The sequence below is a fragment of the Lissotriton vulgaris genome, unplaced genomic scaffold (genome assembly GCF_964263255.1).
Source record: "Lissotriton vulgaris unplaced genomic scaffold, aLisVul1.2 SCAFFOLD_823, whole genome shotgun sequence".
Lineage (NCBI taxonomy): Eukaryota > Metazoa > Chordata > Amphibia > Caudata > Salamandridae > Lissotriton > Lissotriton vulgaris.
The window spans coordinates 497,410-521,590 of NW_028244344.1; the positions used below are offsets into that span (position 1 = coordinate 497,410).

At 46.6% G+C, this 24,181-nt stretch overlaps 1 protein-coding gene across 2 annotated transcripts in view; it reads right to left on the reverse strand.

The window, feature by feature from the left end:
* Positions 1-24,181, reverse strand: part of LOC147667588 (PDZ domain-containing protein GIPC1-like) — a 62,041-nt gene that overhangs the window by 18,128 nt on the left and 19,732 nt on the right. For both annotated transcript variants that reach the window (XM_086948802.1, XM_086948801.1), the window contains exon 3: positions 666-851. In XM_086948802.1, the coding sequence (XP_086804928.1) occupies positions 666-851 (186 nt within the window). The remainder of the gene's footprint in view (positions 1-665; positions 852-24,181) is intronic.

A 24,181-nucleotide genomic window follows, 5' to 3' on the forward strand; every position in this document is an offset into this window, starting at 1 on the left:
CATTTCCCAAACGTGTTAAACCGATGCGGTCATTAAGAACACCTGCCCCTAAAATCTTCTTTTGACAGGTTCAAGTATAGACTGACACTTTAGAAAGTTGGTGCAACATTCAGGACCAGGTCAAGTTCAGCTCTCTGTTTAGTACTGTGAAAAAGACAGGCACACAGCTGTGGGAGGTGGAGCCATGCTCACACCTAGAAGAGGAGGCACAATGTGGTGCGTGGTGCCATGGGTCATAGTAAACCAATAGTAAACCGACAACAAGGTGACTGCTGACCTTCAGTATACTTACAAATGCAACCAGGAGAAGAACTGAGTTCTAGTGGCTACGTTGCCGACTTTGGAACGCGGAGTCCTGGATTCTAACCCTGTCCTTGGCACTTACTAAAAAAATGTGATTATGTCCCTCATTTCAAATTATACATCTGTTATATTATTATGTAAAACAAAAATACTGAACATTGCACTGCATCAAGTATGTGTTCGCCCCCCACCCAACTATTACATCCGTTTTAAAGAATTTCGCCTACACACATCATATATTTGCATGTGCTGAAACATATTGAAGTACTTCCGATAAAGTTAATATAGAACTAATGAAAGCAATGTATATGGTTCTATGGCAGACAGGGACCTTACGTTGGCATATTGAAAAGGATTGGTACCTTGATAAACGCATAGCCGGCGCCATTGTCGGTGATGGTCAGCCCCAGCGCATCCTCAGACTTGTACACGTCCACGTCCTTCTTCTGCCCCTTCACATGAGCAAAGATGAAGTCCTCCAAGCCAATCTGCCCTCCAAGGAGCTTATCCATGTCCACCTTGTGTGTATTCAATGTGCAAAACATGACCTGCGAGAAAAAGGGTTGTAAGACTCAGACAATGCACCTGTGTCCGTGGAATGCATGGCGGAATTGTGTCAGGTACACTCGAATCACCTATCCTGACTGGGAATGATCATCTGTTATTATATATAAAGTGTTTGTGTGGGGCTGTTAAATTTACTGTAAATTTATCTTCGAAAAAGTGGTAGAACCTTGTGAAGATAGACATTGTGTGCATCGGATATGTGGCTAGGTATGGTTTGTTAAATCATTGCACTACTGTCGAAGCAAACGGGGTACCCCATAGTCACCCGTTGTTAATTGTGTTAGAGACAACACAACATTTCTTTTAAGAACCCTTTCAACTAGTCGCTATTGTGCAACAAGCCAACTATAGTTCAGAGGCTGAAAAAGTTGCAAATGTGCTACTGGATTAAATGCAGATGAACTCTACATAGGTTTTGCTCTTCTGCTAACACCTCGCTGATGGGACGGATCTCTCTATTCAGGCCCAAACACGTTTGTTAGACACCTGGGAGCTGAAACCCTGTGTAACACTTCACAACTTCTTAAAAGTGCTAAAATGGTGTGCATTGAAAAAAGAAAGTAAACCCTATAAAGATTACATGCCAAAACGTATAAACCAGGGCCACTGGAATTGTGCGACACTGTAGCTGCAGCGTTTTCTGCATAACTATAGGTGTTCCGCATTTGCAATTAAATCCATCATCGGCTGCATAATTTGCAGAATTTTACAAAAAATAGTTTCTAGCTCGAACGGATCAATAGTTACTCAGAAAAAGCAGCAACAGCTGTTGCTGCGCAGTAAAAGGACTTTTGTGAAGGCCGAGTCATCACAACACATTTCAGTTTCTTATTACTGTTTTTGGGTGTTAAACTAATACTAATGAGGTGAATGCTTTGACCAGACAGAGTTTACGTGTGCGAACATAGCAACACAAGCATTTGCAATGCATTAGATCTCGCATTAGGAAAGTTTGAACTATTGGTATTGTAAATGACACATTCTTTATTTATGTTTTGGTATTGAAAATAGCGTAATTAATAGCTTTGTCATTTACAATGCCAATACTTTTAACTTTCGCAAATGTGACACCTATAGCATTTGTAATGCAATATGTGTTGTATTTACATGACTTACATGTATTGAGATTACAAATAAAAATGGCTTTTCATTTTTTTTAATAATTAATACTTAAATAGAAGGTACTGTAATTTATAATGGCAATAGCTTTTGTAAATAACTTTTGTGAAAATAATATTCATTGTATTTTATTGTGACGAAAATCCAAGAACAGAAGTGAAATATTAACATCTTTTTGTGACATTTGTAATAAAGCTTGAAACATTGAGAGAACATATTTGAACCAGTTGTTGCTGAATGGTTGCACAGATTGATGCTGTGGTGTCACTGAGTGATGGTGCTGAGTGATGCTGTGGTGATGCGATAGATAGATAGATAGATAGACAGAGTGTGGGCGATAGTGTGAGGGCGTTAGAGTGAGGGCGATAGATAAGACAGATAAAGTGTATTTATGCTGCATTGAGTAGAGTGTAAGTATGAGGTGTGTTATATGGCACTGAGTGGTATGTGGAGTGTATTTACGTTGCATTGAGAAGAGTGTAATTATTTGGCGTGTAATTATGTGGCACTGAGTGGTAATATGGGGAGTGTATGTTGTATTCAGTAGAGTAATCTTGTGGTGTAATTATGTGGCACTGAGTGGTATTTGGAGTGTATGTTGCATTGAGTGCAGTGTAATTATGTTGACTATAATTATATGGCACTGAGTGGTATTGTTTGGAGTGCATGTTGCATTGAGTGCAGTGTAATTATGTAGCATATAATTATGTGGCACTGAGTGGTATTGTGTGGAGTGTGTGTTGCATTCAGTAGAGTGTAATTATGTGGTGTGTAATTATCTGGCACCGAGTGGTATTATTTGGAGTGTATGTTGCATTGAGTGCAGTGTAATTATGTAGCATATAATTATGTGGCACTGTGTGGTATTATGTGGAGTGTATTTATGTTGCATTGAGTAGAGTGCAATTATGTTGGATGTAATTATGTGGCACTGAGTGGTATTTTGAGGAGTGTTTGTTGTATTCAGTAGAGGTGTGTAATTATATGGCACTGAGTGGTATGTGGAGTGTATTTACGTTGCATTGAGAAGAGTGTAATTATGTGGAGGGTAATTATGTGGCACTGAGTGGTAATATGGGGAGTGTATGTTGTATTCAGTAGAGTAATTTTGTGGTGTAATTATGTGGCACTGAGTGGTATTTGGAGTGTATGTTGCATTGAGTGCAGTGTAATTATGTAGCATATAATTATGTGGCACTGAGTGGTATAGTGTGGTGTGTGTGTTGCATTCAGTAGAGTGTAATTATGTGGCACTAAGTGGTATTTGGAGTGTATGTTGCATGGAGTGCAGTGTAATTATGCGGCGTGTAATTATGTGGCATTGAGTGGTATTTGGAGTGTATTTTGCATTGAATGCAGTGTAATTATGCGGCGTGTAATTATGTGGCACTGAGTGGTATTTGGAGTGTATGTTGCGTTGAGCGCAGTATAATTATGTAGCATATGATTATGTGGCACGGACTGGTATTGTGTGGAATGTGTGTTGCATTCAGTGAAGTGTAATTATGTGGTGTGTAATTATGTGGCACTGAGAGGTATTTGGAGTGTATGTTCCATTGCAGAGTGTGTGAGGGTGCAGAGTGTGTGAGGGTGCAGAGTGTGTGAGGGTGCAGAGTGTGTGAGGGTGCAGAGTGTGTGAGGGTGCAGAGTGTGTGAGGGTGCAGTGTGTGTGAGGGTGCAGTGTGTGTGAGGGTGCAGTGGGTGTGAGGGTGCAGTGGGTGTGAGGGTGCAGTGGGTGTGAGGGTGCAGTGGGTGTGAGGGTGCAGTGGGTGTGAGGGTGCAGTGGGTGTGAGGGTGCAGTGGGTGTGAGGGTGCAGTGGGTGTGAGGATGCAGTGGGTGTGAGGATGCAGTGGGTGTGAGGATGCAGTGGGTGTGAGGGTGCGGTGGGTGTGAGGGTGCGGTGGGTGTGAGGGTGCGGTGTGTGTGAGGGTGCAGTGTTTGTGAGGGTGCGGTGTGTGTGAGGGTGCAGTGTTTGTGAGGGTGCAGTGTTTGTGAGGGTGCAGTGTTTGTGAGGGTGCAGTGTGTGTGAGGGTGCAGTGTGTGTGAGGGTGCAGTGGCTGTGTGAGGGTGCAGTGGCTGTGTGAGGGTGCAGTGGCTGTGTGAGGGTGCAGTGTGTGCAGTGTGTGTGAGGGTGCAGTGTGTGTGAGGGTGCAGTGCGTGGGAGGGTGCAGTGCGTGGGAGGGTGCAGCGTGGGAGGGGGCAGCGTGGGAGGGGGCAGCGTGGGAGGGGGCAGCGTGGGAGGGGGCAGCGTGGGAGGGGGCAGCGTGGGAGGGGGCAGCGTGGGAGGGGGCAGCGTGGGAGGGGGCAGCGTGGGAGGGGGCAGCGTGGGAAGGGGCAGCGTGGGAAGGGGCAGCGTGTGAGGGGGTAGCGTGTGAGGGGGCAGCGTGTGACGGGGCAGCGTGTGACGGGGCAGTGTGTGACGGGGCAGTGTGTGACGGGGCAGTGTGTGACGGGGCAGTGTGTGAGGGTGCAGTGTGTGTGGGTGCAGTGTGTGTGGGTGCAGTGTGTGTGAGGGTGAGGTGTGTGAGAGTGCAGTGTGTGAGGGTGCAGCGTGTGTGAGGGTGCATAACTTGTTAGGTTCAATCCTAATAATGTAAAATAGCTCAATGAGAAATTATGATGCAAGTTTATGGAAATGCACTAAAAAATGAACTTCAAGCTCATAGCAACGCTGGGTGCTTAAGCAAACTTCTACAATGTTTGAAAAGTCTTTAAAAGCATAGCAAAACACCATACCAAGCCGGACAGTCTTTCTGCCTCTCTGTTGAGGCTCTCAAAAAAAACAATTTTGTCACAATAGTAATGGTAGGATTATATATATATTAATTTTTTTAACATTGGGTACTTCCATGCATGTACATCTGACTTATTTCATCTTAGAGAAGCCACAGTGAAAATGTATACAGCAACTTATCACAACAAAAGATCACGAGGGAAAAAGAAACTAAAAACGAGTATCCTCCTTTGCAAAAAAAAACAACCAAACATTACAATTTTTTTTAAAATACTGTTGCAAGTTTGGAGGCAAGGGTGCAACAAAAATACTTTACTTCACTATCTTCCCCAAAAACACAAGTTACAAGGTAGCAATGAGCAGGAAAAAGAACAGATGGGAATTATTTTCCTGCCGAAGAGCAGCAATTGCTTCAACCACAAAATTTAGCTCACACAATAAGCTATATAGGAAACTAAACGCTGTCGGAAAATTGACATACAATATACTATATTTAGCCCCACCTCATCCGGCCCCCCCAAAAAAATTCTCATCCAAGACCGAATCTTATTGTATAGTCTGCAACTGTAGGGTGCCTTCTACGAGAGGCTTTGTAAACAGACTACAAATGAAACAAGTGAAACAGAAGACAGGCGACTGGGAGCTTTACCTGGGATCTTACAGGACAGCCAGGCTTCACCTTCAGCCTTCCTACAAGAATGCACAAAATGCGCATTAGAAAAACTCTGTGGCCAGGGCAACAAATGACATCACTACGGACAGCCGTGACGTCATACATGCTCACCTCAGCACCTGGAAGCAGTCGCTTTGCACGAACAGTCGTAGTAAGAAACAAGGGTACCCCTTTAGTCAAAGACCTGGGGTCAACATATAGTTAAGAAAAACAATGGTCATAAATGGCCTGATAAGGTCCTGGTTGAAAGGTTATTTCTAGGTTGGCTAACAAAGTCCAAGAAGGGGAAATTATTTCTGGTAGATAAGTTAGACTTGGGAGACAGTTGGGTAAGGTTACAAACACAGGGCTTTATTAAGACTTACACAGTTAAGTTTTCTTTGTATCAGGTGCTCACACATGTGACAAAAAGTGCTTATAGTGACTGAGTGAAGTATTAAACAAACTATATACAGTGTCACAAGCAAGGGTAGATCCCCAAAAAAATATGTACAGTAGGGAAGGGGAGTTTTTCTTGCAAGGGTCGACGGCGTTTCGATCTAACATGACTTTAGATCATCATCAGGACGTGAGCTTTCTTTACGCGTTGTGATGGCTATATTTATCTGGCTCGATGGTTACAAACTTGATACTCCGAGTTAGTTGGAGATATGCGGTCCAATTATGTTTAAGGTGCCAAGAATTAATTACTTATTCATATTTCTGGGTTAAGTCAAGTTCAAGAAGGGTGGTTTCCTTAGAGTCTGAAAGTAAGGTCAGTTACGGTCCACATATTTGTATTGCAGAGGAAGTGAGTTCAATTGGGGGCGGGAGTGTATCCGGTAATTTTCGCTGTCCTACGTTCCGGCGGGAATTAATCGCCGCGGTCCGTGGCACAACTGCCTCTGCTTCAGTGCTCCGGAGAATGCGAGCAGCAGCGCTCGCATTCTCCGGAGCACTGAAGCAGAGGCAGTTGTGCCACGGACCGCGGCGATTAATTCCCGCCGGAACGTAGGACAGCGAAAATTACCGGATACACTCCCGCCCCCAATTGAACTCACTTCCTCTGCAATACAAATATGTGGACCGTAACTGACCTTACTTTCAGACTCTAAGGAAACCACCCTTCTTGAACTTGACTTAACCCAGAAATATGAATAAGTAATTAATTCTTGGCACCTTAAACATAATTGGACCGCATATCTCCAACTAACTCGGAGTATCAAGTTTGTAACCATCGAGCCAGATAAATATAGCCATCACAACGCGTAAAGAAAGCTCACGTCCTGATGATGATCTAAAGTCATGTTAGATCGAAACGCCGTCGACCCTTGCAAGAAAAACTCCCCTTCCCTACTGTACATATTTTTTTGGGGATCTACCCTTGCTTGTGACACTGTATATAGTTTGTTTAATACTTCACTCAGTCACTATAAGCACTTTTTGTCACATGTGTGAGCACCTGATACAAAGAAAACTTAACTGTGTAAGTCTTAATAAAGCCCTGTGTTTGTAACCTTACCCAACTGTCTCCCAAGTCTAACTTATCTACCAGAAATAATTTCCCCTTCTTGGACTTTGTTAGCCAACCTAGAAATAACCTTTCAACCAGGACCTTATCAGGCCATTTATGACCATTGTTTTTCTTAACTACTTGCACGAACAGTCGGGCACTCATCTTCGTTGACTTCCCGGGGCGGGGCACCGTGACTCCGAAGGCGTGGCCTAAGCTCTGCCTGGACCTCTCTGAGACGCGACAGCGGCTACGTGCACGTGAGCATGGGAGGAGCACCCGTCCTGCAGAACGGTAGGTGCGGAGTGGGGGCTTCCATGTTACGTCCCATTCAGAACCACGCCTGTTGAGAGGGTACCAATACATTTGAGGCTTAGGCAGGCAAGCGGCAGTTCGCTGTGCCGGTTGGCGTATTGAGCTACGGCCCCCGGACCTAGAGTAAAGTGAAGGTGAAAGAGGCTGACGTGCTCATGGCGTGGTAGAAGCAGGCTGGCTCTCGGTCTACACCACAAAACTACTCTAAGGATAAAGTCAATGGTATAGAGGAAGGACTACAAAGTCAAGGCAGGCTAGATGCGCACGTTAGGAACGGCTTGTGTTTTAGAGATAGGGGTGCAGCCCCGCCTGCTGCCGAGACTGAGCCGCTGCCGAGGGAGAGAGAGGGACACGCGGAAAGAGCCGGGTGAGTGGGAGAGTGGGTAGAGTGGGGGGGTGGGGGGATGTGTGCGTTTGTGTGTGTGCGCGCGTGTCTGTCTGTCTGTCAGTCAGTCTGTGCACGTGTGCGTGCGTGCGTCCTGATCATTGTGACAGTGAACAGCATGCCAGAATCGGAGCGCGTGTTCACGCGCACAACCTGATCCGATTCCGGCATGCTGCGCGTGCCCATCTCCTGTCTCCTTGAAAGCATAGCCGACGACTATAGGTTTTGCGATGAGACAGCGCTTCGCGCTGTAATCGCCAGAGCGAGACCTAAAAATGAAGCGATACTAATAAAAAACTTGCCTTATTACACTGTATACTTTTTTTTTCTTGCAGAATAATTTGGCCGTGCCTTGTTGGATAAATACAGTGGCCATGCTTAAAATATCTTACCTCCTTCATCTAGTACTCACCAAGTACAAATCTCATGTGACGAATAACACGTTCACTTTGATCTTTAATTTTAAGGAAATAAAACAGTCATGATGCAAAGGCCTGTGTGACAAAGTGCATCCGGTAGCTTCACAACATTTAAGAGCGTAATTAAAATCAGGTGCTGCCAAACAAGTTCTTAATTATTTATTTTTTTCATCATCAGAGGTGCTACACTTATATATAAAATCAGTAACTGGTCTGGAGTCTTCAGGTTCGAGCAAACCTATTATTTCCAGGTCAAAAGATATTAGTAACTGTCTTGGAGAAAGAACTATTGCTGCCCCTCAGTCTGGGTTAGGTTGTAAAGCCATTTCTAGACAATATTAAACCGATATTTTCACAGTAGCAACGGTTATTTGCAAAGAAAGAGAGAGTTCAAGAGGGTTGCAAATCTAGCCAAGAATGGTCTTCCCAGTAAATACACCCCAACATCGGACTGTATATGCTCCCAAAGATTGCAAAGATGTCTAAATCTACATCCTAGAATATGCAGAGCTCCATCAACACAGTATACATTACAGTTGATAATTTTACAATTTGGAAAATGCTGATTAGACAGTTTATAACAACAAGAGGTACCATTGTGGCTAAATTGCTGACCTTGAAAAAGTAATATCATTTGCAAGACAGTTTCCTGCATAGAAAATTGTGTAATACTCTGGGAATTACTGTATTGAAAAAAACGTAATGCAAGTAGGCGTGGCTCTGGGATTCTGAATCTGGGAGGGCCACGAAGAGGCACAGATGGGCCAAGAAATGGATTAGGTGTGCCCAAAAGTCAAAGGTTTTGAACGCTGTGCGTTTTTCAGGCAGACGATGACATAGGTCTAACTAACTCTAAGAAGTGAAAGCAATCTATCTTAAGATATACTGGTTCTGGTTGACAAGACCATTGGCCCTGCCCAGTGCTCAATATATAATGGACAGCCATCCTGTAAGGAGACTGGCCTTTTTCAGGTTTAGCGAAAGAGTCCAAAAACAGTGACACACCATAAGAACTCAACCATAAATTCAATTAAGGTGACCACCTGGCATAAAGGAAAATTCTGGGCAGTGCCTGTACAAATTTAGTACGAAGTCCAAATTCAGGACAAAAATCCCGGACTAAAGGTCAATTTTAGAGACCCATCTGAGGTCAATCAATAATTTTAAAAAAACTTAAAATAGACGGGGGACACAAGTACCAGTCAAAATAGGTTTGTGTTCTTCCATGCGTATAACACAATGCTGAATTGAGCAAGCATTCACATCTATTGGGGCATGTTTAAAAATGTTAAAGTAGTAAATATATGAAACAAATTAAAAGGCTGAACAAGTACAGCTTTCTTGGAAGGGTGGCCAGAAGAAAACCACTTCTCCCCAAAAAGAAAACTGCTGCATGGCGTATGTTTGCAAAGCAAAACCTGACTTCTAACTACTAGACTCTCCTCTGGACAGATGAGACTAAAGTGAAGTAGTTTTGCTATGATGCAGAACAATACAATATATTTGGCAGGAAACGAACACTGCATATCATTACAGGAACCTCATACAAACTGTATCATGGCAGTGATGGTGATTTGGGCCTGCTTTGCAGGCACAGGAGCTGGGCACCTCATAATCACAACGTCCACCATTCATTTCTCTCTATACCAGCATATTCTATCGGAAAACATGAGACTATCTGGCAGTAAAATAAAGCTTCAACGAAAATTAAGCACGCAACAGAACAATTGTCGAAAACAAAACAGTTACAACTGAGTAGCTGAATAAGAAAGTCAGGATTTTGGAACGGCCGCATTAAAGCCCCACTGCCGAGTTGTAGCAGAACTTAAAGAAAGAGGTGTGTGTAAACCAATGCTCTCAAACATCACTGAGCTGAAAAGACATTGGACAAAGGTGACGATCTACAGAGGAACATAGTCTTGCAAACGGAAAGTGCAGTTGAATTATTGAAGAGCACTGCAACTACCACTTTACAAATCCAGAGGCTGTCCATGCAAATACACAGCACGTTTGGGGAGCTTTTATGGCGTAACTTGTGCTTGTGTGGGCGTTTGAAATTACTGATGAACAAGATGTGACATGGAAATGGGGGGTGAAGTGTGTACATTTAAGTGACTAATATTGATGTGTCCTAATCAAGCCACTGTTTACTAATGATATGTTCTTACTTGAAAAAAGACAGTAAAATAGTTTATTAAAGAAATTCCAATCTGAAGAAGGTTTGTATTAAGGAACGGGACAACATTTTCCCCAAGTTATTGCTGCGAAAGGAGTTTCCATTAGGGGCCGACTTACAGTTGGTTTGCACGTAATGAAAAACTGAAGTTTGCGAGTATTATTTGCAACCTGAGGGTTCATTTATCTACAAAAGAGAGTTGATGAGGACTAAACGAAGGTCGAATGTATATTAATATGTAAAACAATAGAACCTTACCCAGGTGAACTTTCTCACTTCTTCTCTAGGTGCTTTTTACTTTATGATTTACTGCAAAACGACTGTAAATACACCTCTAATGTTCAGCCATGCTAACCCCTTCATTTCTATTGAGAAAGAAGTACGGTTGTGGTTGTGTGGCGATTTTACACTTTCATGGCACTTTTGTAACGGAGTAACGGTAACGGAGTGGGCCTCAGCCAGAGGATTTTCCTGTGTCAATGGTTTAGAGAAAGCTGGCCACCAGGATCGTCTCTCTGGCCCAGTGGGTAATAAACAAGAAGCCTGCGAGCCACTGAGGAGACTGAATAAACACACTTACACTTCAGTCTCAGTAGACACAAGCAAGTGTGCAGGTAGATTTAAGCTATGTACCATTCTGGTACCCGGAATTGTAGAATACTTCTAGCATTGCGAGAAACTCACTTCTAATCCAATTTTTAATAGCAATTCCTTCCATGCGGATTCGTAGCACTGCAAACACCGTGCGTTATAATTGCTCACCACAATGGTCAACAATGTACTAACCTAGTAAGAATCGGTGCTGATCAAGTCCCAGCAAGACGCAAAATTGTGACAACTTGGTTACACATAATCCCCCACCGAGCCCTCCAACTCACTGAGCTTTCTCGAGTCACATTTAGGAAGAAGACGCGCGCCCTTCCAAGCAGAGATGTGGGTCTGCAGTAACCTTTCAAGAGGCATACATACTTACTAATGAAAAGCAACGAGGTTCCTGTGCACACGAAATTCTCATGTAGTTCTCAGGTGAGAACCAAAATATAGTAAGCCTTCAAGAAATGATTTCACAAACCATCAGTGTGGAATGCAAGAAATGTAATAGTTCCGCATAAATCAGTACAAACAAGAGCAAAAAGCCGACACGTGTTTCGTCACACCGTGTGCGGGTAATGACTCATCAGGGCTGTGAGTGAAAAGCGGCCTTGTGTCAAATGGCAGGCCAAGCGTGGGAAGAGTAGGGGTAATGATGGTATGGATGGAAGCCGTTTCTAAGAAATAATTATAATGATACATGGGCACGTCTGAGGACGGGTCTTTCCAAGTAAGCGTGCTGAAGTGCAACGTAGGCACGGATAAGTGCAGTGGACAATCTCATCATCCGGGTAGTGGATACTTACTAATGAAGGATGGTGCGGCAATGTAACAGCATAGCAGAAAAGTGCCTTTGATTTAAAAATAGAAATAACAAGCATTTGCAATGCAATAGGTCTCGCATTTGCAAGAGTTTCAGCTATTGGCATTATAAATGACAATGTCTTTTATTTATGTCTTTATTTTTACAACCAATAAATAAAAAGTATTGTTATTTAGAAAGCCAATAGCTTAAACTCTCGCAAATGCGAGACCTATTGCATTGCAAATAGGCCTCGCATTTACGCGATTTTAAGATATTGGCATTGTAAATAACCATGCCTTTTATTTACATTTTAAAACAAAAACATAAATAAAAGTCATTGTCATTTACAATGCCAATAGGTAAAACTCACGTAAAAGCGAGACTTTTCATGTAAATGTTACTGGATTTATAAAGCGCTAACTAGCCCATACAAGACGTTGAAGCACTTTACGGCAAGTAGAGCGCTACTCCGGAACCCAAGGTCAATGGTTAGTCCATTGGTTATTGTGATTAGTAATGTGCTCTCACGAAAAGGTGCATGCAGTCATTTTGTGATATATGAATACCAGTGCAGTGTGCTCATTAAAGGGAGCCATGTGGCATTAAAGCGAGACTTATTCTACATATTTCACACACCTGCTCCTTTAATGGGTAATTTTCAAAAGGCCATTATTCAGAAGTAATTAAAACAATGCTCATACTGCAATCCAAGCCCCTGGTAGCTTTTAATATTTAATTTTGCGTGCCACGGAGTTGCCCGGTTTTATGCTCAACTATGGGCAGTTTTCATCTCAATTAATATTTATTTATTCCAGTGACAGCCGGGCTTATGGACCTCTTTCTACCTTCAAGCCCGGAAGTGATGTCCTGCTTAAATAATTTACGTGCGAGCTACTGAATGTCAACTCCTCTCCCATGCAGAGAATTCCCACCATGCGCCTGCAACTTTTAGAATGTTTTATAGGTTTAGGTGGTAAAGGCAGAGGGTTTAGAAAAGCGTTGTCTGTGAGGATAAAAAGAATAACCTGCTTTTATTTAGCACCTCACATCTTTTTTGTTTCTCAGCACTGTGAACACCAGATCTGCCTAGTATCACCCATGTTTAAGGTACTCCGTTTACTGGCATCGGAAGGATATACGGCTGAGATGGCCTTGCCGGATACGAATCCGTGACGTGTAGGTTACAGCAGATAACTCATTGAGCCATCTAGATGGTTGACGCATCTAACATGGCGTTCACAAATTTCCGAGTAAGCAGCAGGCATTTACTGCATAGCCTCAGTGGCCAACTGAGGCCAGTCAGGAGCAGGCAACTGGTTGAGAGTTATAACCGGCCTTCGAGTCGGGGTACAGGGCACAGGTGTCTGTCTCAGAAGGCCCGGGAGGAAGATTACTACATTAGGAACCCAGGGGGCTCTGAGGGACGGAGCAGCGATAGATGCGCCTACAGCCTGCCAGGAAATAAACATTCTTTCACACTCCGCCCACAAGTAGATGGACAAGAGGAAACTACACCCAAGCTGTTTGAGCTCACTTTATCGATCACATATTAAAACAAGTTGACAACAAGGCGTCACTGAAGATATGTGCTGGTTTTCATTGTACAATACTGCGCTGCGGACATTAGTTAATTCTTCAGTGCTTTAAAAACCAGCAGTGAATCCCGCCGCTGCCGCACCGGAAGTCAGGCAAGGTCGCCTTGTGACGGGGGCGTGGCCGCGTTCGGACCGGAAGAGGAGGTGTAAATCCGTCTTGCGGCCCGGGGCTCCTGTGAGCGGTGGAGAGCCCCGGGGCCGCCAGCAGGAGGTTGCGGAAGTGTTGCGGGGCTCCCTTGACCAAGTGGGAGCCCCGTGAAAGGAGTGTGCTGCAAGTGGAGTCCCCTGAGATTGGCCCGGTAAGTTCCAAAGGGCTGGGGGGGCCTCAGTGCTCTCGTGTATGTATGTGTGCAGGGGTGTCTCTGTGCGTGCATTCATGGGCGCTCGTGTGTGTGTGTATGCATTGTGCCTGCGTGGGTGTATGTGTGTGTGCGCACATGCGTGAGTGTGGCTGTGTGTGATTGAGAGTGAATGGCAGGCAGGGGATGTGCACGGCGACGTGCGCGCCCTCGAGGAGGAATCTGAGACAGCGAGGCGCGTGGGCGATCGCGGTCTCACATTTCCCCGAACACGCCAACAAAAGATGTCGAGCAGACAAAGCATGCTTTGCATGCTTTTTAGGTCTGCTCGACCTAAAAAGGAAAAAGCACCAGTGGCCTGGTCCTGGAGATTTGTAAAATATTATATAACAAAATAAGGAGTACCACCAAAGATAAGGCTAGAAAACCAATATCGGTGGGATGAGACTCTAATGTAGAAAAAGAAGAAGTCCTTCTTTGTTTTTAAGGAACCCCTCACTCACCGACCTGGTCGGTGACATGCTTCATCATCGGGGCCACCTTGACAGCCGAGTGCCATCAAGGTGTGCTGCGACACCTGAGATACAGTGGAGCGGGTATGTGAGTGATGAATGTGAAAAAAGAAAAATAGTCAGTGAGTTAAAAATTGTCCTGGTATGACTTATCCAAAGATTATTTATTCTAAGACTACTGGACAATGTTAAAAACAGTGTATGTTGATACAATGAAGGCTTAATTAGGACCAAATGTATCTGTGGTATGTGTTAGGTCTACATGTTTCAAACCAACAAGGGGAGTTACCGGTTTTTCTTCAGGACCAAAAATTATTAAAAGGAGTTGGGTGGTCAGGGTACACTAACACCCTGCCATACCTGCAATCCTTTTAGGACCCAAACTAGCCATTTGCTAAGTGGGTAAAGATAATTGTAACCCAGATGTGGTTACAATAAAAGGCAAAAAACCTGTGAAGAAAGAGAGGATCATAAGTCATAAAAGCTGATTACATGCCTGCAATGTAGTGAAGTGACGTAGTCCGCTCTATCTGTGAATCATCCCACATTCAGTAAATGCGAATTATCCATAGTGCGGTGTATCAGCATTGTTTCTGAGTGGAAGTTATTAAGTTCTAAAAGGACACACATATCAATATAGGTGTGACGGTGAACACGCATATATATTTCTATTTTTAATAGCCAGTCTGTCACAAGCCAGATAGTGCGTGCTTGTAAAATATGCCTAAGATTGTTATCTATGGAGAATTGTGCTGCAGTAAGAAGAGCGTCCACACGCTATGGGGTTTTATAGTGATAGTACATTGCGTTAAGAATAGTAGAGGGCTTTTTGAGTAACCAAGGCTTCTGTATTGTTACAGATTCTTTCGAGACCACTCGAGCGAGGAGATTTAAGCTCGTAATATTTGGGAAGCAGGTATGATCCTAACAAACCATTCGGTCGGTCTAAAGGTTTTTACCTTTCTCCATAGATAACAATCTTGGGCATATTTTACAAATTATATAGGTAACAACGAATTTGGCGGCACCGCCACGATGTTGGTTTAGCAGTGACAAATCGTGAGTGAGAACTTTTTCACCTTATGGAGTATGTGCGACACATTTGGTGTGGTGAAGGCTTTTCAGATTTCTGGTCTGGTACTGGTACCATATGACTGACTCGACTGGGACAAAGCATTATGGCTGTAATATGTTTATTCTATCTCTGTTAATGAGGGAAAGCATACATTATGGTTATGAAATCGTGAATGGTGTTTTGACCTTTAAGCACTCACTTTATTTATTTGGTGGTAGTGCATAATAAACAAACTCTTAAATTGCTGTGTATTTTGCCTCAGATGAGCATGGAACGTTGATATTGTGTTTTATTAACAGGTTTTTCCCCTGACGAAGGGACAATCCGTCCCGAAATGCATTGGGCGAAGGGCGAAGACTCAAAGGCATTTATACAATGATTGTTAAAAACAGTGATTGTTTTGTAACTGTTTTTTTACTTCAAATGAAAAATGAAAAGATTATGAAAGGATTACGATGCACATGAAGCGTATGAAAATAAACACTGCTGAACAGCTCACGCAAACATATTTGATCGGTTGTTAAATTAAGTATATCAATATAACAGTGCATGCTTGAGTCCAGGTGATGAAAACCTGGCCACAATAATGAATAGTAGTACATGCTAGGCAGGCATATGTCAAGCATAGCACGCAAATAGGTTTAAATTTGATTCACCAAGTTATTCAAATAAAGGGAAAATCTTGATGAGCAGGAGTGCAAATTCTCCCTTACTCTACTCCACTTTCCAACAGTATCACATGGCTAGACAGGCCATTGATACAGTGATTCACCGTCCATCCACATGGGTAGAATAGTCATTCTTCACACCTGATTACAATACTCCTTCTCAGGTATTCAGACATGGCTAGCTTAGTTGGCCACCGACATTCATTCGCCAAACATTCAAACATGGCTTCAACAGTCATTCAACAGGCACTAGCACATGAACAGAATAGTCAGCTAACAAGCCCTGAAACATGCTTGGAATACTCGCGTGCAGACATGCAGATAACGCTGGAATAGGCGCTGACTAAGCATTCACACGTGGCTGCACAAATGCATTATATGCATGCCTAGAATAGCCATTTACCAATCACTAATACGGGGCTGGAAACGTCATTTACCAAGCAATTAAGAATGGTTAGATTAGTAATCAGGCATGCACTGCGCACATGTCTAGAATAATCATTTCCCCAACATTCAGGCATGGCCAAAGTGGTCAATTACAAAGCATTCATAAAAGGTGCAAATTATTATTCATCGTGCATATGAGAACCGTTGAGTTGGGTAACAATAAACCTCTGTTATTCAGTGCCAAGATACCTACGGGTGAACGTGCGCTTTACAAATACACATGTTATGCTAAGTTATATACATTCGCGCATGGTTAAAACACTCCTTCAGATAATCACATGAAGGTAAAAGAATTCTCTAATCGCCGACATGAGGATAGAACAGCCATTCCCAAATAAGTGACTGTTTCCCCAACAGTCGCATTAAAGAGAGTCGTTCCGCAAACATTCATACTGGCCACTGGGGCACAGCTGGCCTCTGAATTTGAACACGTCATTACCTGTAGCCCATTACAGGTGCATTCACTGATGCGATTATAGCGAATCTTCCCCCAATACGATGGCAATACTTCTCAAATCAGATGAGATCATGGGACCCCACCATTACAGGCAGAAACAGGATTAGGATATGTTAGAACTGGCTATTTCTGGTAGGCTAAGGCTGACGCCATAGCCAGGCAGAAACCACCATTCTAGTCAGGGCAAGGAAGTCACACGCCAAGATAACCTCTGCTCACCCCCTTGGTAGCTTGGCACAAGCAGCAAGGCTAAACTCGGAGGCAATGTGTAAAGCATTTGCGCCAGCGCACAACAGCAACAACATACTAGGCACACCACAGAAGAGACTCCACACAAGGTTATTATAAAAATAACTTTTGTATTGTAAAAACACATCAGATAAAATCACACATATACATGGTGCCAACTGGCACGGGCAATATTCACAGGGATTATGTACACAAGACAGGGCCACAAGGGCCACTGTCATAGTCAGATATAGCACTTCTAGAATAAGAAATAATAAAACATAAAATGGTAATCACAAAGATAACAACCAGTAACCACTGGTAACAGGAACCAGGACCTTACTAGGACCACCTGTACTAAGAAAGAAGAACCACCTAAGTATCACACAGCATTAGGGGTCTAAGAAAGAATACATTACTCATGATGCAATAAACCTACATTCAGAGGAGTAGAAAAGACAACCACCTAAGTATCACTCAGCATTTAGGGGTCTATGAAAAGGACACATTACCCATGATGCAATAACCTACATTCAGAGGAGTAAGAATAGAGCACATGATGCAATAAACTACATTCAGGGGTGCAGCGCAAGAAGACACATGATGACTAAACATTCAGAGGTGCAGCGCATGGAAAGGAAGACACATAACGCATAAACATTCAGAGGTGCCTAATAAATCAATAGCGCAAAAACACACAGTAGGCAATTACTATTTAAAAGCATAGAAATCACATTGCGCCTACACTACATAAGCCACTACCTGTGGCAGTCCCTAGGCCAACTGGCCTTGTTGGGGCAAGGATGCCCTGGGTCCAAAGTCAAGGCGCGCTGCCAGGCAGCGCCAGTCCAAAGTACAAAAAGCCTAAACGTTGCAGGTGCCCACTAAGTGCTGGGCACCTGGAGAACAAAAGAACTGCGCCAGGGCCCTCACTGGCCCTTAGGAGCAAACTGCGCCCAGGCTGGAGCCACACAGGCTCTAGAACACATATACTGTGCACGTTGGAGCCACACAGACTCTGGCCAACACTGGTCAAACGTTGGAGCCACACAGGCTCTTAAAAACACATATGGCCCCTCTGAGCCACACAGGCTCGCTCAAAGCGTTGGGGCGACCCACTGCCAAACGGGGCCGCCCTGACTCTCCATTCACTTCATGGAATGCCCCCAGCGCCTGTCAGGGCGCGAAATACACAAAAAATGGGGCGGGGAGCCTCTCCGGGCTCTGTGCACGTTGGGGCGACCCACTGCCAACCGGGGCCGCCCATGAAGCCTTCATGGCTTCCTTCTCGCACCTGTAACGTTGGGGCGGCCCACTGCCATCTGGGGCCGCCCTTGAAGCCTTCGTGGCTTCTCTCTCTTGAGCGCGAGCTCGCGCTACTGCGGGGGAGGGGCGGACACCGACAACGTGTCCCGGCGCCCCTCCCCTGCTCTGCTCCACTCCGCCCGACCCCAGCCCAGACTCACCGGGCCTCGGGGCGGCTCCTCCGGACGGCGGCTCTTCTTCTGGCCAGCGCGGGGCTCCTCTTCCACCACGGAGCCCCGCCGGCCCGCTCCGCCGTTCTCGGTCGCTTCTCCTCTCGCCGGCCTCCTCTCGCTGCAGGGCTCCCTCCGCTCACGGGAGCCCTGCCGACCAGCCGCCATCACTCGTCCTCCTTCTCTCCCCCGGGCAGCTTCTCTCCTCTCGGGCTGCGGGGGCGGGACTTCCGGCCGGCCGCGCTGGGATTGGCCGGCCGGCCATCCACTTCCGGGTCGCTGCGGGCAGCGCAGCGGCCCTTCTCCTTTAGGCAGGCAGGCGGGGAGGCATTTTAAAAGATCGGCAATACCGGCGTGGGCAGCCGAAGTTTAAATAAAGTAACAAATAAGCGAGGTGGGCACTCGCCAGGCTGGCAAAGCGCTCCTCAGCGCTAGAATCAAAAATAAAGCGCTCGAAAGCGCTATGGGCAATAAAGCGCTCCCAAAGCGCTAGAATAAAAAGTAAAAAGGGTCCTTCCAGCAATGCAGCTCCACCATGCTGCACAAAGGTCCAGAGAGTCCCAGGGGGCAAAGCAAAGTCCCCCCCATCAGCCCAGCAAGGCAGAGGGGTCCCCCAGGAGTCCAGGAAAGTCCATCAGGTGCCCAGGGGCTGGGCAGAGCCAGGGATTCCCCTTAGCTCGAGCAGCAGCAGCCCCTGGCAGATTCAAGTTGAAAACAAGAACATTTTGGAAGGGGATAATACCCCTTCTTATACAGAGAAAAAGCCTTTGAAGTCCTTGGAAGTCCTTTGAAGCAGGCAGTGTGAGAACCAGCTGGACTGGTTTAGAGGGAAGTCCCCTTCAGTATCAGGGACAGAGGTGTCAGTCGCCCAGCGGGAGGTGGAGCCAGCTTTGTAGTTACACAGGAACAGCCCTTCACTATCAGGTGCCATCTCCTCCCACTTCCCTGGCAGCAGATGCTGCCTTTCATCCATGGGCTGACTCAGACAACCTCCTGGGCTCTCCAGCCCCTGTCATCCTCAAACCAGACAGTCAATCCACAAGCAGGCCCATGCACTCTGGGCCAGGCTCACTAGCCAATCACACGCTAGCACCAACGTGCACAAATATGCCAACTTCCAAAAGTAGGACTTTTAGACTAGACACAGCCATGTCGCATACATCATTTTGCGGCATTCATTCTCACGAGTTCTCTCATACCAAACTCGCCCCTGCACTCCCCACGCATCAGGAACTACCATGGGCATACATATTCCCCATTCATTCCTATGGGAGGGCAGGTCACTCACCATTCATCCACAGAGAGCTCAAGCACTTTACACTGTACCACAGTGAAAAAGTGCGCAGAGGCCTAAAATCACAAATACCAGGTTCCATAAATAGGCTAGGAAAACGCAAAAAGTCTAGGGGTGAACCTGCCTAATGGGCCGGGTCCAACACAACCCCCTTCCAGCCAAAACGCAGGGTAGACCAATCACACCACTGATGGGCTTCACTGCTTTGGGCGACAAAACCACGGACACGGCCTCGCACAGCAGGGACACCGTCCAGTTTTTCGCCACTCTGAACCTACATGGTTTCCTCCAAATAATAACTCTCTGACTCAACTAGGGTACCCCACTGGTACACACTAGTCATCCACAGCCAAGACCAGGCCATAGGCCATCCAAATCACAGGTCCTAACTAATCCACAGAGTGGGGGGTAGTAACCCCTGGCACACAATAGCCATGCTCCACTCTCTCTCTCAGTGTAGCTACAACCACCACTGATCCAACAACCTAGGGACCATACCCTCAGGCTGACCAGAGGTCACGGGCAAGAATGCCCCACCCTACCTCTACTTCTGGGTTTCCGCACCCTCACAGAAAAGCACTTCACCAGAACACAATTCTCCTACCAGATCAGGACCTCACTCCATCACTGGTCTACCACCTGGAAACTATTTCACTTCTGAGGTACAAAGCACACAGCACAGTTCCTCTTCAAGCAGGTGGGGGGACACAGCACACAGCAAAGCCCCCTTTCCTCTACCTTAGTGAAAACAACAAACTGCAGGTGAGCCCCAGAACACACAGCAAGGGCAGCCCCCTCAGTCTCTTCAGCTGATCCACTTTGGTAGAGATTCCTCTTGATCTAGAAGTTTCCTAATCTCCCAACCTAAGATCTAAACCCTCAGGTTACACCGGGGTCAGAAGTAAGGACACCGTCCCTCTGCACCCCCTTCCAGTATCAGTATGTCTCAGGCTAGACAGAGCACACGCCAGCGGCGTATCAGCGACACATTTTCCTCCAGTACTCCTTCCAGGTCAGGCCACACCCCAACCTGGCTTTCCCCCCTCCTCGGGGAACGACCTCCAGAGGCCCCACAAATGGTCAAGCACTCTAGACAGTCAAATGCTCAGCGAGCCAGGACTTCTGCACCCTCCACTTAGGAGCGGTACTGCCCAACACTAGGACCGCCGGAGTTCTGGTTACAGACACTCCCCGTCCTCTAGACACAGGAAGATCCTCCTCAAATGACCTATGTACAGCTTAGACCCCTGACCTGGCGCTCCCTTAGGGAACCCTCCAGGCCCTGAGATAGGGTTTCAGGCCAATGTGGGACACACCGTCCCACACTCACTCCGCCTCCACTGAGACAGGGCGTGAGCCCCTACACCCCTACCATACTACTGGGACCAAGCTGGGTTACACATGAACCTCTTCCCCTTTACAGGATCATCAGATACACAAGCCACTCCTTTTGGAACCACTCCCTAATGCCTCTGCAAGACATCTAGCACACCGCCAGACATCCACCTTCTTGTCCAGTGCCTCTGCAGGACCTCCTGCACACCACCAGAGGTACACCTCTCATGCAAGCTCTTTAACAAAAAAGAAAACTCACACCAACTCCTCCAGTTCAGCACATCACTCATTCGCACACTCCCCCCCCCTCGGACTGGTAAGGCAGTTTCCACCACCCCTGATCACTCAACCTGACCACACGTGACACAGGTACCAAACTCTGGGAGCGGGGAATGGGAATTAACACACTGGACACATTAAAGCTGCCACCACTGGATCCTACCACACTGGGGAATCCAGACACACACACTACACTCAGGGAACAACCACCCTCCTGAGCTAGTCATTTCTCCTCACACTCCCTCTCTTCCATCTACCCACACAGGGACAGGATTTGGGATTGGACATTGGACCCAGCAAGGGATTCCTAAGCTATGGGAACCTCCCCCTCTACTGGCGTCCCGCCCTATCACTTTCTCTCATCTGCCACTAAACATAAAGCGCAGAAACACATTTGAAAATGACACTCTTGAGGAAAAAAATCAAAAACAATAATCCCAAACATGTGACTATCTGAAAAAAACAATTGTAGAGTTTTGTAATGTAGCCAGTTGTTGCTATGGCACTGCGCAAACACAAGTCCAAAATCCGCACCGCTGACCAACAATGTTAGAACTGGCTATTTCTGGTAGGCTAAGGCTGACGCCATAGCCAGGCAGAAACCACCATTCTAGTCAGGGCAAGGAAGTCACACGCCAAGATAACCTCTGCTCACCCCCTTGGTAGCTTGGCACAAGCAGCAAGGCTAAACTCGGAGGCAATGTGTAAAGCATTTGCGCCAGCGCACAACAGCAACAACATACTAGGCACACCACAGAAGAGACTCCACACAAGGTTATTATAAAAATAACTTTTGTATTGTAAAAACACATCAGATAAAATCACACATATACATGGTGCCAACTGGCACGGGCAATATTCACAGGGATTATGTACACAAGACAGGGCCACAAGGGCCACTGTCATAGTCAGATATAGCACTTCTAGAATAAGAAATAATAAAACATAAAATGGTAATCACAAAGATAACAACCAGTAACCACTGGTAACAGGAACCAGGACCTTACTAGGACCACCTGTACTAAGAAAGAAGAACCACCTAAGTATCACACAGCATTAGGGGTCTAAGAAAGAATACATTACTCATGATGCAATAAACCTACATTCAGAGGAGTAGAAAAGACAACCACCTAAGTATCACTCAGCATTTAGGGGTCTAGGAAAAGGACACATTACCCATGATGCAATAACCTACATTCAGAGGAGTAAGAATAGAGCACATGATGCAATAAACTACATTCAGGGGTGCAGCGCAAGAAGACACATGATGACTAAACATTCAGAGGTGCAGCGCATGGAAAGGAAGACACATAACGCATAAACATTCAGAGGTGCCTAATAAATCAATAGCGCAAAAACACACAGTAGGCAATTACTATTTAAAAGCATAGAAATCACATTGCGCCTACACTACATAAGCCACTACCTGTGGCAGTCCCTAGGCCAACTGGCCTTGTTGGGGCAAGGATGCCCTGGGTCCAAAGTCAGGGCGCGCTGCCAGGCAGCGCCAGTCCAAAGTACAAAAAGCCTAAACGTTGCAGGTGCCCACTAAGTGCTGGGCACCTGGAGAACAAAAGAACTGCGCCAGGGCCCTCACTGGCCCTTAGGAGCAAACTGCGCCCAGGCTGGAGCCACACAGGCTCTAGAACACATATACTGTGCACGTTGGAGCCACACAGACTCTGGCCAACACTGGTCAAACGTTGGAGCCACACAGGCTCTTAAAAACACATATGGCCCCTCTGAGCCACACAGGCTCGCTCAAAGCGTTGGGGCGACCCACTGCCAAACGGGGCCGCCCTGACTCTCCATTCACTTCATGGAATGCCCCCAGCGCCTGTCAGGGCGCGAAATACACAAAAAATGGGGCGGGGAGCCTCTCCGGGCTCTGTGCACGTTGGGGCGACCCACTGCCAACCGGGGCCGCCCATGAAGCCTTCATGGCTTCCTTCTCGCACCTGTAACGTTGGGGCGGCCCACTGCCATCTGGGGCCGCCCTTGAAGCCTTCGTGGCTTCTCTCTCTTGAGCGCGAGCTCGCGCTACTGCGGGGGAGGGGCGGACACCGACAACGTGTCCCGGCGCCCCTCCCCTGCTCTGCTCCACTCCGCCCGACCCCAGCCCAGACTCACCGGGCCTCGGGGCGGCTCCTCCGGACGGCGGCTCTTCTTCTGGCCAGCGCGGGGCTCCTCTTCCACCACGGAGCCCCGCCGGCCCGCTCCGCCGTTCTCGGTCGCTTCTCCTCTCGCCGGCCTCCTCTCGCTGCAGGGCTCCCTCCGCTCACGGGAGCCCTGCCGACCAGCCGCCATCACTCGTCCTCCTTCTCTCCCCCGGGCAGCTTCTCTCCTCTCGGGCTGCGGGGGCGGGACTTCCGGCCGGCCGCGCTGGGATTGGCCGGCCGGCCATCCACTTCCGGGTCGCTGCGGGCAGCGCAGCGGCCCTTCTCCTTTAGGCAGGCAGGCGGGGAGGCATTTTAAAAGATCGGCAATACCGGCGTGGGCAGCCAAAGTTTAAATAAAGTAACAAATAAGCGAGGTGGGCACTCGCCAGGCTGGCAAAGCGCTCCTCAGCGCTAGAATCAAAAATAAAGCGCTCGAAAGCGCTATGGGCAATAAAGCGCTCCCAAAGCGCTAGAATAAAAAGTAAAAAGGGTCCTTCCAGCAATGCAGCTCCACCATGCTGCACAAAGGTCCAGAGAGTCCCAGGGGGCAAAGCAAAGTCCCCCCCATCAGCCCAGCAAGGCAGAGGGGTCCCCCAGGAGTCCAGGAAAGTCCATCAGGTGCCCAGGGGCTGGGCAGAGCCAGGGATTCCCCTTAGCTCGAGCAGCAGCAGCCCCTGGCAGATTCAAGTTGAAAACAAGAACATTTTGGAAGGGGATAATACCCCTTCTTATACAGAGAAAAAGCCTTTGAAGTCCTTGGAAGTCCTTTGAAGCAGGC